The 17,874-nt window shown below is 39.3% G+C and overlaps 1 protein-coding gene across 2 annotated transcripts; it reads right to left on the bottom strand.

The window, feature by feature from the left end:
- Nucleotides 1-1,065: 1,065 nt before the first annotated feature.
- pskh1 (protein serine kinase H1) lies at nucleotides 1,066-15,865 on the bottom strand. 2 transcript variants are annotated; one of them, XM_011476346.3, is made up of 4 exons: nucleotides 15,539-15,865; nucleotides 10,877-11,472; nucleotides 8,513-9,430; nucleotides 1,066-3,711 (listed from the first exon to the last, which is right to left on the bottom strand). In XM_011476346.3, the coding sequence occupies exons 2-4, from the start codon at nucleotides 10,943-10,945 to the stop codon at nucleotides 3,394-3,396; spliced, it is 1,305 nt and encodes a 434-aa protein (XP_011474648.1). In that variant the 5' UTR covers nucleotides 10,946-11,472; nucleotides 15,539-15,865; the 3' UTR covers nucleotides 1,066-3,393. The 2 variants fall into 2 exon arrangements, with proteins under 2 accessions (XP_011474648.1, XP_020559820.1); XM_020704161.3 differs by having other exon boundaries at nucleotides 15,804-15,858.
- Between the last annotated feature and the right edge of the window lie 2,009 nt (nucleotides 15,866-17,874).

Raw genomic sequence — 17,874 nt, 5'->3', positions numbered from 1 at the left:
AAAATGTTTAAATGTGAGCTTAATAACGTCAAACCTGGCAACTTAATTTTGACCCTTTAATTTGGACTCTGGCTACTTTTTTTGCCAGTGTGGGCGCAGATTGCTGTTTAAACTGCAAGAAAAAGTCTTTATACCCAAGTTAACGTTTTTTTTCTTTCAAAGAAAACAGAATATATATAGCCACATTTGTTTGCCATGGTCATTTATGTGGACGCATATTGTTTACTATGGAAGCGCATTTCTGTGATAAAAAGAAAGGCAAAAAAAACACGAGTGTATCTGAAGTTTAAAGTTCTTTTCTTCTTTTTTTAATCTATGACATTCAGTTAACAAAACAAAAACAGTAAGTGTGCCCAGGCAGAAGAGAGGGGTTTGTGTGGGATGGTGCGCCCCCTACTGGACCAGAAATGTTTCAATCTTACTGAACCCTTGTGCTTTTTTCTTTTTTTTTAGGCAAAGAAATAAAAACTTTTTATTTTTCAGGATAGAACACTTTCAATAGGCAATAAATTACAAATATTTTTTTCAACACCATAAGAGTCTTTCACTTTATATACATCAAAATGTACAACAATCATTCACATTGTGCTATCCTATGACCCCCACCCTTACATTGACGTGTTCTCCCTACCATGACAAAGGTGGATAAAGGTGAAGAGGATTTCATGTAATCCATGGACACCAGTGAAGATCACAAATCATTGAAGAAAAAAGGTTCAGAACACTGTCTTGTGGGGGTCTAGATGACCCCACTCTTGATGTTAAAGTGCCTAGGATAGCACAAGGGTTACAGAACCTTTTATGGGTGCCAAATTCAGGCCTCGAGGTTCAGTGTCCGACATGTTTTCCAATCAACCTGCCATTGAAGCTCCTTATTGACTAAACACACCTGATCCATGTAATCAGCAGCACTTTGTTTATTTTGTTCCCAAAATATTGATTTATTAGCACAAAAAAAATATTTTTTTTCTTTTTCTTCATTTTGTCCCAAAGAACTCCTCTGCAAATTCACAACTAACCAGCATTTTTATTATTTTGGAAGGAAAAGACAGACCGAGCTTTAGGTTCAGGTTCGAGGGCTTTATTAGCACACAAACTCACCGTTTAAAAACATAAAAAAGGAGTTATTAATAGAAGAATCAAGGAGTTAACCTTCCTTTGAGGCACAAAACATTTTCAGCTAACAGTGTTGAAAAGGCTACTTCATTTAAAACAGCATGAATGTAAAAATCACAGAAACAAATACAAAAAAACACTTAAAATGTGCAGAAGTTCTGCGGTTCATCTGACATTTGTAGGTCATTGTGGATAGCAGGGTTTCACTAAGCTGCTGCTCACAAACAGACCCACCTCAAATGCAAATCATCACTTTGATACTTTCTGAAAACGCTCATGAGAAAGAAAACCATAGAGAGTAGCAGGACGAGGGAATACAATCCTTTAAACGCTGCAATAAACAAAACTGAGGTCAGCTGACATGGCTTCAAATTAGCTTCCAGTGCGCCAGAAAGTTCCTAAAACAACGGAAAACTTTCCAGCTCTGAAATGCATCACAGCAGCATCCTAAGGTTGAAACACAAAAAGTCCAGTCTTCTGGATTAAAATAAACCGAAAGTCAAATGAAGAAAGAAAAACCTTTAAAACTCTTTACATGAAGTGCTTTGAAAAAGAAAAAGGTTTTTAAAGTTGTGCAACGTTTGAGGAAATGACTTGGTCAAAAACCTTCATTTATGGAAGAGAAACCATCCCAAACAAAGTTCGTTACTTCATTCACAAATTCACACATCTTCATCGTTGCTGCTGCTCCTCCAGCATCTTCTCTGCCCGGCTCTCCATGACGGCTGCAGGTGTTCTGCTGTGTTCGGCTGCACCAGCTTTTCACACATCTATTTTAATGACATGTTACCGTTACACTTCCATGATTGGACACGACAGATGAAAGCTGAACTTTGTCTTAAATGAATAAGACCGATAAGAAATATTGATCAGCAGATGTGAAATCATCTGCTTTAGGTCGGCCTCTGGAGACACAGCTGTTGCTCTAAGTACCATCAACATTATTAAACACTTAATTATTTAATTGTACAGTATCATTTAGAAAAATTAATGTAAATTTAAAATAAACTCGGCTGGTTTACTTGTTGAACTGATAATAATAATATATATATACATACAATTTGAAAAATAACTAGATAAGGTTAAAACACACAAAAAACAAAACAATAAATTCATATTATATATAAAATATATGAGAACAAAGTCAAACAATTATGAAAAAAACAGTTTAAAATATGAGTTAAGTCCTAAGATTATGCTTCAAAAAGTCATAATTATGCAAGGAAACAATCATGCTTTTTCAAAACAAAAATTTTATAGAGCTTTTGATGTGTTTTAATAAAGATAATCAAACATTATCTGTTTAATTTAAATTACAGACAAGTCAGAGGAACCGAATGCACCTCACATGACTCAAGAATCACCAAATCTTGCAAATGTACATCTCTATTTTCATGAAATTATTACTTTATTTTCAAAAATATAAGCAAGGCTTTTTCATGTAACATTAGTACTTTTGAAATCATAAATCTGCAATTTAAATCTTGCAATATGTTGACTTTTTTCTGATAATTTCATGACTTTTTTCTCATATATTTATTTTCTTTTGTGGTGGCCCCGAATACTGGTAAACAGAGCAGATACACAAACAAAAAAAGGTAACTTAAATGGCACAAGCTTATTGTAAACATAGACTATTTAAAAAAAATCACTGTTGCCTTTAATTCCAGTAATAACTAGTCCCAAAAGCTTTTTGTTTTTTTTCCTTTGATCAGAGGTCTCCCCCTGCTGGCCACAGAAGGATAAATCATTTAAGTTTTTTTTTTAATGCAACCTTTAATTTCTATATTAGAGTTTGACCTTCTAAACTTAAAGCTGGTGCGACCGGAGCAGAACATCTGCCTGTTTGTGTTCCATCAACTCAATTTATGAACAATATTAACTGTTGGCTGGGGTCTTCAATTCATTAAAAACATGAAGCAGAAAAGCAGAGAGGAGGCCTTCCTGTTTGGGAACCTTCAGCATTACAAGAGGAGATCTGGACACATCTGTAAAGTCAGAAAAATTCACAGCACTTTGGAATCAGAGAGGACAGTTTTGTTTTTCTGTTCAACAGACTTGCCAGGTCAGCATCCAGTAACCTCTGCATGGATCATCTCCACAAAAATAAATAAATAGGTGGTGACTGGAAAAAAATGGAGTGGAAGAGAAATGAAGGAACGGATGGAGAGATGATGAAGTCGGTGTTCGTCTCTTTCAGCTTCTGCAGTTTTGAACCGAGCCTCGTTTATGAAGCTCCGAGTGAGCGTCCTGGAGCCGCAGCGTCCTGGAGGCGCCTTAGCCGTTGTACTGCTGCTGGTAGCGGCGGTTCAGCTCGCGCAGCTCCTTCTCCCGGACCCTGCGGGCTTTGTTGGACTTGGTGGAGCGGCTGGAGCGCGTGGACTGAGCGGACTTAGTGCTGTGGCAACGTGAGGAGGCGCGCTTCAGGAGGTTCTCAGAGATGCAGCGCTGCAGGTTCTTCATGGAGGAGGCGGCCGCCATGGTGACAATCCAGGGGTGCTTGAGGGCCTGACTGGCCGTCATCCGCTGGCTTGGCTCCACCGTGAGAATTCGCTCCACAAAGTCTTTGGCCAGGTTGGACACGTTGGGCCACGGCTGCGAGAGGAGACAGACACACGGGTTAGGAGTTTGATCCATCAGCCTGCATAACTTCTTGTTTGGAACATAAGGAAAATGTTTTCTTATAAACCCTAAGTTTAAAACTATTGCTCCCTTAAGACCAGATCTATCGCATATAACACGGTCTGGTTTGGATCTGCAACCAGACACGACAGCGACGGACTGCAGAGAACCAGCTGATCTGCCGAGAGGATTATCGGTTCCAACCTTCCCTCCATTCAGGACCTGTACCGGTCCGGGGTCAGGGCAGAATCTCTCCAGACCCTCTTATCCCGGACACAATCTTTTCAGCCTCCTCCTTTCAGACCTATGTCCCAAAACTGAAACCTGAATCTGAGACCCAAACCCACCCTCCACAAAGTCAGCTGTCACTCCGATGAACTCATGACCAGTCACAGAGAATGGAACATAACATGAGAACTGTTGTACTTAACTTTATCTTCACATTTTTTTATTTTATTTCATTACTGTTTGGACATACTGTTTGTACTGAGCCCGGGAACTGACACGGGTAAAATAATAAATATTCCGTTCCCTCAGAATAATTAATTAGTGCGAACGTAATAATTATTCACGTGATCGGTCATTCATAAACACGGATGTTAGCAAATACCTTCATATTTCTGTCTGTGTGTCTCATTACATTGCATGGAAGAACCTGAGGATGTTTAGAGATCAGATTTATTTATTTTAAAAAGCTCTCCAAAAGCATCGGTAATCATGTCTCCATGTCTGCGTTCATTCACATTCCGGTACGGTCTCCGTCCTGCCACAAGAGCCGCTTTTCCGCCGCTACTTCCGTGTCTCTATCACCCACATTCGTTCAAGGGGGAAAAAATAAAAATCAAGAATGATCTATTATAATTATCTCGATGACAATAAGAAAAATGTCATAACATTTAGGATGCCCCAGCTTGCTTCTTCCCCATACCGCAGCGATGCTCCCGACATACTAGCTCACTCGAGCTATGAGCTACTAGCTGAGGTCCGCCGCGGAGCTCTTTTGCTTGTCATGCCGGCATTCGGGCAGCTGGCTGGCCGGTAGACAGACAGACAGCAGATATTGTAGTTTAGGGTCGAATAGGAATAGTAATATTCAGGACTATTCAGGATAATGCATCTCGACCAATCACCCTGTCCCTGTAGCTGTGGTGCATTCAAAGACAACAGGATACATGTATATCAGAGTATTATTTCGTTCCCACGCACTAATAATTCCGAGGGAACGAAATATTATTTTGTGGGAACGCTTTATTTATTTATTTTACCATGTCAGATCCCGGGCTCCGTGCACATGAGAGCATAAGACACCCAACCAAAATAGCTGATTCTGATTCTGAAATAGATTTCACTCAATCTAATTTAAAGACCAACTCCAATACAAATGGTGTTTTATTTTATTTTTTTTACATTTTTTATTCAAATTGTTGGGAATCAGGTAAAGATGAAAACAAGTGCAGTTTGAAAAAGAGCCCAGTTGTTATGTAGAACACACACTGGGTGGGCCACAAACTCCCTGCTATAAGCTCTCAGCACCAGGGAGGAGAAAGGGGGCGGGGTTGCAAATAGTCCCGCCCACAATTAGGAGGCAAATTTCTAATAAACCCCTGCGCTCTGAAGAAACAATGTCCTAGAAAACAACAAAGGTTTGGCTAAAAACGACATAATCCTGTTTAATAGAACACTGGGAACGCTTTGAAAATAGATCAAAGATGTTCGGAGGGGAACTTTAATCTGGGTTTTAAATTAGAAATTTTAGAGGATTAAATTTGAGGATTTATTTGAGGAAATAAATTGAAAAATTAAAAAAAAAATTCACTCAACACCCGATAGAAATATAGTTTTGTGCCTTCATAGTGTAGGTTTGTTCTCATTTTAAATAAACCTGCTCCTAAAAGAACATATTTAAGTCCAACTGTCTCAATCCTTGTTTATTTTGTCCACAATAAACAAGTAATGTAAAAAAAGACCAAAAAGCAACAAAAATAACCACTAGTAAAAATTAAATCCACATCAAATCCATAAACTAACACTCCAACTAAGAGAAAAAGTGCAGAAATTCCAGAAGTTTTCCTCCACTTCCTCCTTAAACCACAAGGGGGCAGCAAAACAAAGTGTGGAGCAAACTATCAAAGTCTTCTAACATTTCATAATTTTTGTGTTTTTGTTTGGAAACATTTTAATTTCTCCTGCAGTCTTTTGAGATCACTTCATTGAACCAAATTTTTATAAAATTTTAGGCAACAGTTTTCTCAAACTGCTGCTGACTTTCTGTGTTGTCTTTTCAGCAAAGCATCTCTCAGTGGGTCAAACTACGCCTCCTGCTTAGACAAGATAGAAATAATGCTGCTGCAGGCCATTTTTTTTGTACACATGCACACAGTCTGCTGTCCTGCTCTCCAGCCAGATGTGTTTTAATTCTTCTTTCACACCAAGTGATTCACCTGAAAAAATGCCAAAAGATGCACGACCCACATAAAACAGATTTTTGGCAGAAGCTGGGCTATGACTATCTCCTGGGCTAAACGAGAAAAGTATTCACGCCAGATGTTAGGACTTGTATCCCTGAGGGAGGCACGCGCAGACCCGCCGCTCCAACAAAGCAGAATTCAGCGTTTATTGCTTTTTGCTCGCAAGAATTGATTAAAAAACATAATTCATGTGGTGTTGGTTTTTTTTTTTCACATTTAGTTTGGTACAAATTCCTCTAAAGACCCAGAACTGATATTTAAGATAGTAAAGACAAAGAAACATATAAAACATTCTGCAAATGTGTGTCATAATAGGCCGTAAAATCAGAGCAGTAACAGGGAAATCTGAATTCCTTTCTGAAAGTTAACGGTCCATGACTGGTTTGAAAGGAGGAGGAGAACGCCGCGTCTCTCCCTGAAGCAGCACCGAGCAGGAGGTCAGGTAGGTGAACCGCTGACTCATGAAACCGCTCTTTAATTAAAAAATATTCCTTTTTCACTCCCGAGTGAACGAACGCAGTGTGCCGAGCAAAGCGGATTCCCCTGCACCCTGAACCAGGAATTAATGGGGAGATAATACAAGCAGAAAAAGGAAACAGTTTCAAATTCTCACATCAAATAACTCCAACCTTTGTGAAATAAAGTTCTCATTCTGTGAGTTTTGTGACGTCACAGGTTGATATTAAGAATGCAACGATTCACCTTCCTCATTTAGATTTTTGGGTCACGGTTTTATTTCCGGTTCAATGTATGATTTGTTTATCACAAAACAAGAACAAAAAAATAAATAAATAAAAATTGAAAAACTCTTTTTTTTTAATTGCTAATAAACAAGTAATGAATAGAAACCTTTCAGTTAGCTTATGCGAAGCTTGGTGTACTGTAATAAAACAATATTAGATGGATTAAGTTTATTGTGACACACATGTTTGACACTTTTAATATGCAAAAGGATGCAGGACACATGCAATGATTCACTCTCCCCACAAGTCAATTCAAGGTTTTTAAAGCAAGAATTGTGCACTCTAGTTGCTATTACTCTGTAAATATGTTTACTGACACATTACAGTGTAAATATGATTGGTAGTGTTGAAGTTGGTAAAGCAGTGGAGTATTAATCAGACATAAGACTCAAGGATTTAAAAAAAAAGACCAAGTTTGAGAGAAATGAGCTTTTCTAGAACTTTACAGGTGTATGTTTATGGATGTAGTCGACTTAATAACAGATTCTGACGATTTACTCCTTTTGGATGGGTGAATGTAAACATTTAAAGGCAGTAGAATGATTTCATAAAAATGACTTAAACATTAGAGTAGTAAGTTTTTAAGTTGTATCCAAATGTGTCCTTTTTTAAGCTCCATTCACAGAAAAGTTGTACGGTTGCCATGGAGACATCATAAAAGCTTTAAAAGCCACAGAGTTTCTATTAAAATAATTTAATCTGGCGACAATTTGAATTGTGTCCATTTTAAGGGGTTGAATGCAAAAACGTTTTGAAATAAATTACACATTATTACTAGTATTATGTTAATTATAAAGTATGCATTACTACCATCATAGATGGTCTACTACTGATGTTTACAAGGGCAAAAAAAATCTTTATTATCTAAATACATTTTCTTTGCAGTTATTTTTTTTTATTTTTCTTTTAATTGAATAAATTAATATTTTGTTTAAAAAGTTTTACCTGTTTAGCTGAAATCATTACATATTTTTTTCAAGTCAATTTGACGAAAATCTAATTAAGAACTAGGGAATAAAAAAAAAAAAAATAATTAAAAAAAATCACAAAAAACCCTGTTTTAAAAACTTTTCATTAAAGCTGCAATGAACTTAAATGTTGGGGATGATGTTTTTTCCATTAAAAATCAGTTTTCGGTGTAAAACACACAGCATCACTATGGAAAAACTGTTTCAGAGACAGGATTTCGTGTTGGCCCAGCTTCCCTCTTTGCAAAGCTCAGCGAAAACCGCAGCTTTCTGGAAACAATCCCACTTACTCAAAGTTTCAGCTCGGACTTTATCTTACCTGTCAGCCTGGAGAGTTTGGACCACAGCCTAGAAAACGTTGATGGCTGAGCAACTTTGGATTACTTATTACAAAACCAGCAAACTGTTATTGGCACTCCAGCAGCTGCGTGTTTGTGCAAACAATAACCTAAAGTTTGCAGACAAATGTGTGTCTGCTGCAGTGTGGGGAACTTTTTCAAAAAGAAAAGAGTTTATTAAAAAAAAAGGGTTCACAAGGTTTTGGTTCTTAAAAAAAAACTTCTCCAAATATGAAGATATGCATGTTTCTGCTCACCTCTCCAGAGAAGCTGCACTTCCCCTTCAGGATCTGCCAGTAGAGCCTCATGCGGTTCTCGTCCTCGAAGGGCATGGTGCCGCTCAGCAGGATGTAGGAAATCACGCCCAGAGCCCACATATCCACCGCGTTTGTATAGGGCTTCCTCACCAAGATCTCAGGGGCAATGTACTCAGGAGTGCCACACGTGGTCTTCATCAGGCATTCGTCTCCCTTCTTCCTGCTGCTGGCCAGCCCAAAGTCGGTGATGATGATCTTGGAGTCGGCGCCGGGGTGGTAGTACAGCAGGTTCTCCGGCTTCAGGTCTCGATGAGTGATCCCCAAAGTGTGGAGATACTTGACGCCATCCAGCACCATCGTCAGGACCCGCGTGGCGTCCCGCTCCGTGAAGGAGCCGCGAGCGATGATGCGGTCGAACAGCTCTCCCCCCGTGGCCAGCTCCATCACCATGTAGACCCGCTCCGCCGTCTCAAACACCTCCATCAGCTGGATTATGTTCGTGTGACGGACTCGACGCAGGACGCACAGCTCGGACTCGCACACTTCACGCCCCTCCCGGTAACGCGTCTCGATCATCTTGATGGCGTACGGCTGCCGCGTGCTCTTGTGCTCCACGCGGACCACGCGGCTGAAACTTCCGCGCCCGATCAGGGCCTTGATGTCGTACTTTGCCGTGACCCGGGGGTCGAACTTTGCTCGGTACTTCGCCACCTTCTTCCTCTGCGGATCCGGCACTTCAGACGGGTCTTTGGCGGGCAGGGCTGAAGCGGTGGGCGTGGTTGCTTTGACTCGACTCGCGATGGTGCAGTCTGACTTGTCACCTGCCGCTCCGCCGGTTGCACCCATCTTGCTGGCTGTGCCGTCACCTCGTATGAAGTGCCTATAGATGTCAGTGTGAGGGGGCTGGACAGGGTCCACCTGAAACCACAGGAGCAAACCCACAAGAGGGAGAGGAAGGACAACATTTAAATCTTCCAATGGAACTCAGGACTTTCAGTAAGAACCTCCATCATCTGTTGTCCTGAGTTTTCATCCTCATCGCGTAAGGATGGAGTCCTCAGGAAATGAGCTCGGATTTTTGTTATTTGTTGTTTATTTGACACAAATTCAGTTAATTCGTATTTATGGGAAAAATAATTGGGTTTCTTCGACACATTAAGCATTAAACCAGATCATAGCATTTCTATTATTTCATTTCGTTTAAAGACCAACTCTGTCAAAAATGGTGTATTGAACATTTTCTTGTGGCACACTTGTGGCATTTTTTAATGATGGAAGACAAATGTAAAGAAAAATAAGCTTCAATTTGCATTTCTGAGTAATTCTTTCATCAAATGGTTGTGAATCAGGAGAAAACAAAAAAAAATTCAGTTTGAAAAATAACTGTGACGTAGAAAATACGCCACAAGCTCCCTGCTCTGCTCCATTCTGATGCTTGTAGACAAATAGATCCATGAACTTCTTTTTTTTCCTCGTCTGAGCTGGAATCTGGCTCCAATATTGCTCACCATTTTGTTTCTTGCATCGGTAGTGTTAGATTGGGGAGGTGAGGGGCTGTAAACTAGCGGGACAGTGCGCAAACAGAGGGTTCAGTTTAAGCTAACAAGAAGGGGGGCGGGGTTGTTCCACTATTACAGTTTTGCCCATAATTCAGAGGGAAATTTGTAATGAACTCCTGCCGCTCTGCAGAAACTATGCCCTAGAAAACGAGAGAAGATTGTTTGATTTGAGTTAAAAATCAAAACGAAAAGACCACTAAGAACGTTTTAAAATAAAATAGATCAAAAGAAGATCAGAGTGCGGCTTTAGGCATTTATAAACATCACTGTCTCACACAATCGTCATCTATATATCGATTCATAATTTCACACAGGTGCCAAGTTGTTTTTCCTAATAATTAGTATTAGTCAACTTATTTTCCACATTTCTAAACCATCTTCCAGCTAGTTAAGAATTTATCATATTTGAAAACTTTTGTTTAATTTCTTTCATGGATTTTCACATTTATTTTATTGCTTGATCAAACTGTTCTGTACAGTTCATATTTAAAAAAAAAATATATAGCATCGTTTAGAATCACAAAACATTATGTATGCTCTGTATTTACTTAGGATTTACAAGTTAACATTTATTGTTTGGAATATTTTCAGCATTATGCAGTTAATTCGTTTTTACCATTAAAATAAATTCCACTCTTATCAGGTTTATCTTAACAGCTCTTTATTGTGGAAAGAAACAAACTGCAGTTAATCCTAATTTTTTGTTTTTATTATTTAACCAGTTGAACGCTTTCACAGATAATCCTTCTGCACTTTTTCCTCCATCATTAGAAGAATTGCTTGTAAAAGAAAACCCAATGCCTACCTTTTTGACCAGGTCCAGCTGAACGTCCCCTGGAGGCTCGGGGAGGACCTTGCTGTTCCGGCACCCCATCACATCACCTCGCACCTCTGCCCAGCCAGGCACACGGGCCACCAAAATGTCTGCTTCATCACCGCAACAGCTGATTCAACACACTCCGGACATCTCGCATCCGGGCTGTGCCCACACTGGGGCAGAAGTTCATGAAGAAAGTTGACAAGACCCCCGTGCAAGTCCCAGAGGGCGGGCATCAACGGGAGCACACCTCTCCCACAAGTTCATGAATCCATTCTGCGCTCACAGGAGTTCTGGTTTCATTCTGGCTCCAATCCGATAACCAGATAACTCAACCTCCTTGAAGAATCAATGCGAACAAAACTGCTCGAGCACAGTTTGTACAGATCTTGACATCACAAAGTTCTTCAATCCTGACGTTTCATGGTAGACATTAGGCTTCTTTTTTTTTAAAAAAAAAATCTTCTGTTCTAGGAAATGTGCAGAACTTCCATCCCAAACACAAGTGCGGATGGTGGGAGAATCTGCGATCTTCACAGCGGCTTGGAAGGAGCAGCTTCCCCGGAGATCGCAGTCTGGAAAACCTTGAAACAGAAAAATCAAATGTAAACACAAGTTCAGGGGAAAACAGCAGTCAGACAACACTTTTTAGGCAATTTCTTCTGTTGCAGAATAACAAACAGCAGAGAAAAAACACACAAGAAGAGAACATATCGTCCTCCATCTTTAAGCAATGACAGTTCAGATAGACTAACAAAATAACAATGTATAAGCATAATAAAGGAGCTCCTTGTACATTTCTTCCCATCATATCCACAACATGGCTGCTCACAGCAGTGCTGAACATGCAACAAAAATAGTTTGTTTTAAAGTAATCAAGCTCTAGTGGAAAACATTGACCAGGTATTTAAAAAAAAAATGCGAATTGCACTGCAATACTATGTTTGGTCAACAGAGGGCAATAAACATAACAGCTTCCTTAACCCTTGTGCTATCCTGGGCACCTTAACGTTGGGAGTTGGTTCATCTAGACCCACTAGACAGTGCTCTGAACTTTTTTTCTTCAATGATTTGTGATCTTCACTGGTGTCCATGGATGACATGAAATCTTTCCAACTTTGTCATGGTAGGGAGAACACGTCAAAGTAAGGGCGGGGTCATCTAAGATAGCACAAGGCTTAAATTCCCCCTCCGATGAAGATCAAGTTTTTGACATGTACGTGAGAACAAATGCAATAAAAACAAATTGTTTCATGTCTGCGTATTTCTCCTTTTAAATCGCTGTCAATCAAACCGTATACAGTGATCCCTTGATTATCGCAGGGGTTACGTTCCAAATAGAACCCGTGATAAGCAAAACCCGTGAAGTAGAAACCTTTATTTTTTTACAATTATTATACAATGAAATTCACTATTATACATTGAAAAGAAAGAACAAACCATTTAACAGGCTAAATCAATTGTTTTTTTTAACAAATAAAAGTACTTTAGAAACGTTTTTCAACAAATAACTTCTGTAGTGTGCTGTCAAATAATAATTTCAATCATCGATAAGAACAGAAGGCTTTAAATTGCGGAGATTAGCCCCGCCCACCGCGACCCGAGTGGATTAAACGGAGGAAAATGTAAAATGATTATGAAAAAAATAAAAAAGTACAGTGGGACAGATAGTGACACCGGTCTTCTTTTTCACTGCTCTTCATACTGAGCCGCTGCATCCTGTGCAGCGTTTTTTCCTTCTGAAGCCCGCGGTGCAGCTGCAGGTGTGTTTGTTCGGGAGAGGAACATAGTGATAGGCAGTTGTTGTCGCTCTTTTTTCTTCTTTGCTAAAGACCCTCTTACACCGACATGCCCCTATCGATTATGTTGGAGAACTGTAATGAACGGCTCATCAAAGGGTCCCATTCTTGAGCTACTCGCCGAGTGACTTTTTAGCCAATCAGAATGCAAAACACAATGCACAATCCAAATCCGTGAAGTAGCAAAACCGTGAAAAGTAAACCGTGATATAGCAAGGGATCACTGTACTGTCAATCAAACTGTCTAAAACACGCTTGGTTTGAATTAATGAGCTGTTGTGATGTCACAACGGCCCAGTAGCACATGCGCATTGCACAAGCGCCCTGATCCGCCCCGATCCGCCCCGTCCAGCGTTCACAAGCTCAGGTGTGAGAGAAGAGAAGATGGCAACTTGTTGCGTCGTCCACAGCATTTTAAGTATGACCAAGGCTGGATTTTGTTGTTGGTCGCACGTATTTAAAATTAAACTTAAGGGTAAAAACCCAAATGTGTTCTCCGCATCTGACATAGTTTGAAGGCTTCCTGTCCCCAAATTAACCAGAGAGGGTAAAAATGAAGACAAGAATAAAACCAGGGGACCTTTTTTATCATTGCCTCGATAAAAATAAGAAAAATATAATAAAGTTCAATAGGCAGGCCGGCTTCCATTCGCCCAATCGTAGCCGGGAAGGATACTGGGCGATTTGGTTTAGACGGTTCAGACTGATACCAAATCGCCTCATTGTTCAAATCGCACTACCAGTCACTCAAATCGCACCGCTGGACCTCATATCATGTTTGTCACGTAGACTTAACATTTAAACTAGCCGCCTCTACTGCACAAATCCCGTTCGGTGTGAACGCAGCCTGACCGTAACCAGTAATCCTTAACTCAACTCTTCCTCTGGGTCCGTGCGGCCAAGAAAACAGTTCAGCACATATTTGGAAAACTCTGTGCCAATAGTCACTTTCTTAACCGCATTTCATTTTATTTGCTGTGCAAGGGAATTCAACCATTTTCACCGTTTCTGAAACTGTCAGTCCAAATTAGACTTAAACAACTTATGAAATATGGATGCAAACACAAAACTAGCTTAGGTGTTTAGAGACTATCGCATTCAATTCTTTAAACAGAGAGAAGCCTGTTGCCCTTTGTCTGATAAAACAAGCTCCACTTTATAGATTGCACAAGAAAATGTAACTTAAGTGAAATATTTTTGCATGAATGAAACATTTTCTTAAGCAAAAAACTTCACATTTCTGCAAACGTGGCTTATTTGGATGTTAACTTAAAATGTTTCCAGAGAAATGCACAGAAAGGTCAACACTCTAAAGACTTAATCTGGAAAAAAAAATGCTCTTGTTCATAGTTGTAGTTCACACAGACCAGGAGATGCAGAAATCCTGTTTTCCATTTCAAAGTTCTCGATGACAATTACATCAGCTCAAAGTCACCAATTTAAAAAATAAATTCTTATCTCCAGATTTAAAGTCCAGCCCTAAAATAGAAACATAACCCCAGAATAGGCTTAAACCATAAATCGCTAGTTTATCTAGCTAGTCATCAAAACATATCAGCCGGTGTAATGTGTGTTCTGCAAAAGATGGCGTAAATTGCGATAAATGGTTACCTTAAATTTTTGCACACATGCTAAAACAAGCTTATGGCAGCATGAAGTATTGAAAGACCCACTCTGATGAAAATTTTTATTTTGTGTGTGTTTTGAACATGTTTTCGTGGCATTTTTCTGATGATGGAGGACATTTATATAAAAAAACAAAAAAAACAATTAAGCTTAAAACTGCATTTCTGAGTATTTCTGTATTCAAATTGTGGAGCAGATAAAAGTTTGAAAAGCCTGTAGCTGTGACGTAGGTACTACAGTCAGCAGGCAACAAGTTCCCTGCTCTGCTCCATTCTGATGCAGCCACTATTGGACGACTAGATCCATGCAGGTCTTTTTGTTTTCCTCATTCCAGCTGGCATCTATCTTTAAGCTGTACGGCTGGTTAACTCCGATATTCCTCACCATTTTTGTTACAGGTTGGGGTTGTGAGGGGCTGTAAGCTAGCAGGAGAGAGTGTAAACAAAGGGAGGACTGTGAAATGAGGGCACCAACTGTCTCACCCACACGTCAGACGTGAATTTCTAAGAAACTTCTGCCACTCTGCAGAAACTTTGTCCTTGAACTTGGCTAAAAACGGCATAATCTTAATTAAAAGAAAGACGACCGGAGTGTGAGAATTCAAGTTATGTTGACTTTTATTAAAATAAATCTGTGGCAGTGAAATTGAAGTAAATTATTAGTTGTTCTGCTTTTTGTATCGCAAGTCATATCATCATGCCAATGATATTTTGCTCACTAATATCGTTTTCCTCTTATCGTGCAGCACTTCCCCAGAGAGTATAACTTTTTTTTACAAATTTAAAAATATTTGCCAAAATTTTTATTCTACAACAAGCCTAAATTATAACTATAAAAAAAGTGGAATAGAAACTAAATTAACATATTTGTGATATTTTAACGTTGAGGACGGTTGTGTATCATAAACTACACATATAACATTTGATAAACAGAAATACAAATAAGTTTTGGGTTTGATTTCTTGTAAACAAAAATAAAACACATTTTAACACACAAACAACAAAGATTGCTAATCTTTGATGTAAAGGTAGAAATCTTTATGAATTTCTTAGCTTTTAAGTTAGGACCGGGTCATGTTACAGCTTTATTAGTAATAATAATAATAATAATAATAATAATAATAATAATAATAATAATATTACTCGTCTGAAGCTAATCTATCTACAGTTCTGATCAACTTTTAAGGACTAAAGCACAAAAACTACGTCAATAGTTTTGTACTCACACAGGCGGAGGAGTGTGGGAGCAGCTAGCTAGCCTGTTAGCGGCAGGGCAGGACTCCCTGCTCCTGCCAAAGCCGGCCTCCTCACCCCACTCTCACTCAGCTGGGCTCTCCATTTTCACCCCACACTTTCCCAGCTCCCCTCCTTCCGACATACGAAACGAATCCCGCTCTCACGCTGCCGCCGCCTTTTCCAAGTTACTTCCAAAGTGCTGGTTTGGTTTCGGTCGCGTTTCAAAGTGACTAAAGTGAAGAAAAACTCACGAACTTTGTTCCCGACGGGGAGCGACGGGACTTTTCTACACGGAGGACCACCTTCCCTCTGCCAGTTCCGGTCAGTGTTTTCAAAATAAAAGGCAGCAATATTTTTTTTATTTTTTTTTTTAGTTAAGATAAAATAAAAAATTCCCCTCCCCAAATGTCCCGTGCAGATTCTAAACGGTGAGCCTCACATGCTGGACTGATTTCATTGTAACAAAAGAAGTTATATTTAATTTAGTTGCACAATGTGTGTGTTTACAAGAACCCCCTTTTCCCCCCCAAAGATACACTTCATTTTTATGAATTATTTTATTGTTTTGTGTACTGTATTCGTCTCAAGTTTCAGATTGGATGGAAGAAAAGGGGAGAGTCAACGAGGTTGTTTGGGAAGTGGGGGGGGGGGGGGATAAAAGGATGGTGGATAAATTAATGCACACAGCAAAAGTCACTTTTTGCTTACCAATACTACTAAAAACATGCAAACAAATACCAAAGGGCTGAATTGTGTGTCTATGCACTCATATCCACTCACTCAAGCCTCTGCATGAACACAAAATAGCACATAAATAATCATTCATTTCACAAACCTTCATACATATCTACACAGACCCACACATATCCACATACTACATATTAACATTTTCCTCTAAGGTTGGACTTATTACAGCAAGGATAATCAAAAATTGTTTCCAAATTAAACCATATGTGACAAAAACTAAACACAACAGATAACAGCGTTTTGAGCGTTGCCATTTCACAAATTTAAAGGGGCAGAAATCCTGACAAGAAATATTTAGTTAAAAAGAGCTTTTTCATCCAAATATGCAAAAAAAAAAAAGTGTTCCAGCAGCAAAAATTAAGTTTCAGTTCTGTTTTATTGGAATATAAATCCACAATTACTATGTTTGCCGTTTGTCTGCTGTGAAATCAAATAATACTGAGCAGTAACAGAAACGATTTTATTCTGAAGAACACTTCTACAGCTTCCTGTGCACCCCTACATTGTTGTCTAGTTGGACACATCTCCCCTTCCATCCAACTATTTTTTTCCCCACTTTTTCTTTTTTTGTTGTTGTGGAGAAATGGGAATACCTCCCCAGGCTTGTTTCTTATATGCCTGTGGTTTCGACCCCCTACACCCTAATCACCACTTCCTGCACCCAAAGAGACTAAGAAGACATTTCGAGTGGAGAGACTCAGTACATATTTGCCGGTTCTGCTGGATTAGAGTAGGTTAATACTAAACAGATGTTGTTAATGATGAACTTATCATCATTCCAGGCAAAATATAAATAAACTTAAAGTGGATCCAGTCAGTTTATCCCAAAGTTCAGACCTTTCAAAGATCTAAAAAGGCCGTGGACACCTCAGAGCTGCATCTGAGACACTTCAATCAATCAATCAATCAATCAATCAATCAATCAATCAATCAATCAATCAATCAATCAATCAATCAATCAATCAATCAATCAATCAATCAAACAATCAATCAATCAATCAATCAATCAATCAATCAATCAATCAAACTTTATTTACAAAATAGCGCTTCTCATGCAATTGCGCAGAAAACACACAATCTTACAATAAAAGCCCAAGCCACCCTTCCCACTCCCCTCCGTTTAAACATAAGACCCATGACCCCCTCATACAATGAATAATGACTATGTAACTGTAAAAAATAAACAAATAAATAAACAAGTAAGGCTTGGCCCTGCTGTGAGGAAACAGTATTTGGGAATCTCTTCATACCAGGAGCCAGCTTGGCCAAAGGAGCACCGCCACAGTGCCCACCAAGACTGGGACAACAAATGGGTCCACTTCACAGCCGTGAAGCTGCAAAGTTAGATTCAAGCTGCCCCAGCAAGGGCGACAACCGCGGCAACAGCCACCGACCAAGCCAGCAAGCCCTGAAAGAAGAGATCCCCACAAAAAACACTGGGGCTAAAATCCTGATGAGATCCTAAAATTAAAGATACAAGATGGATATAAAAACAGAAACTTCAGAATAAGATGCATAAAATGAAATTAAATACATAAAATAGCCAATACTAAAACTAATAGAATAAATTAGGAGTTGA

This window comes from Oryzias latipes, chromosome 6 (genome assembly GCF_053564925.1).
Source record: "Oryzias latipes strain Hd-rR chromosome 6, Olatipes_Hd-rR_3.1".
Classification (NCBI taxonomy): Eukaryota; Metazoa; Chordata; class Actinopteri; order Beloniformes; family Adrianichthyidae; genus Oryzias; species Oryzias latipes.
The sequence above is the reverse complement of the archived record's forward strand: the minus strand, read 5'-3'. Positions and strand labels throughout refer to the sequence as shown.

Bases quoted from the DNA above. Each gene is read 5' to 3' on its own strand.
- pskh1 (XM_011476346.3), bottom strand. From the start codon at position 10,945: ATGGGGTGCCGGAACAGCAAGGTCCTCCCCGAGCCTCCAGGGGACGTT. The intron at 9,431-10,876 runs GTAGGCATTGGG...CTGTGGTTTCAG, and splicing joins AGCTGGACCTGGTCAAAAAG to GTGGACCCTGTCCAGCCCCC. The intron at 3,712-8,512 runs GTGAGCAGAAAC...CTCCTCTCGCAG, and splicing joins AGTGCAGCTTCTCTGGAGAG to CCGTGGCCCAACGTGTCCAA.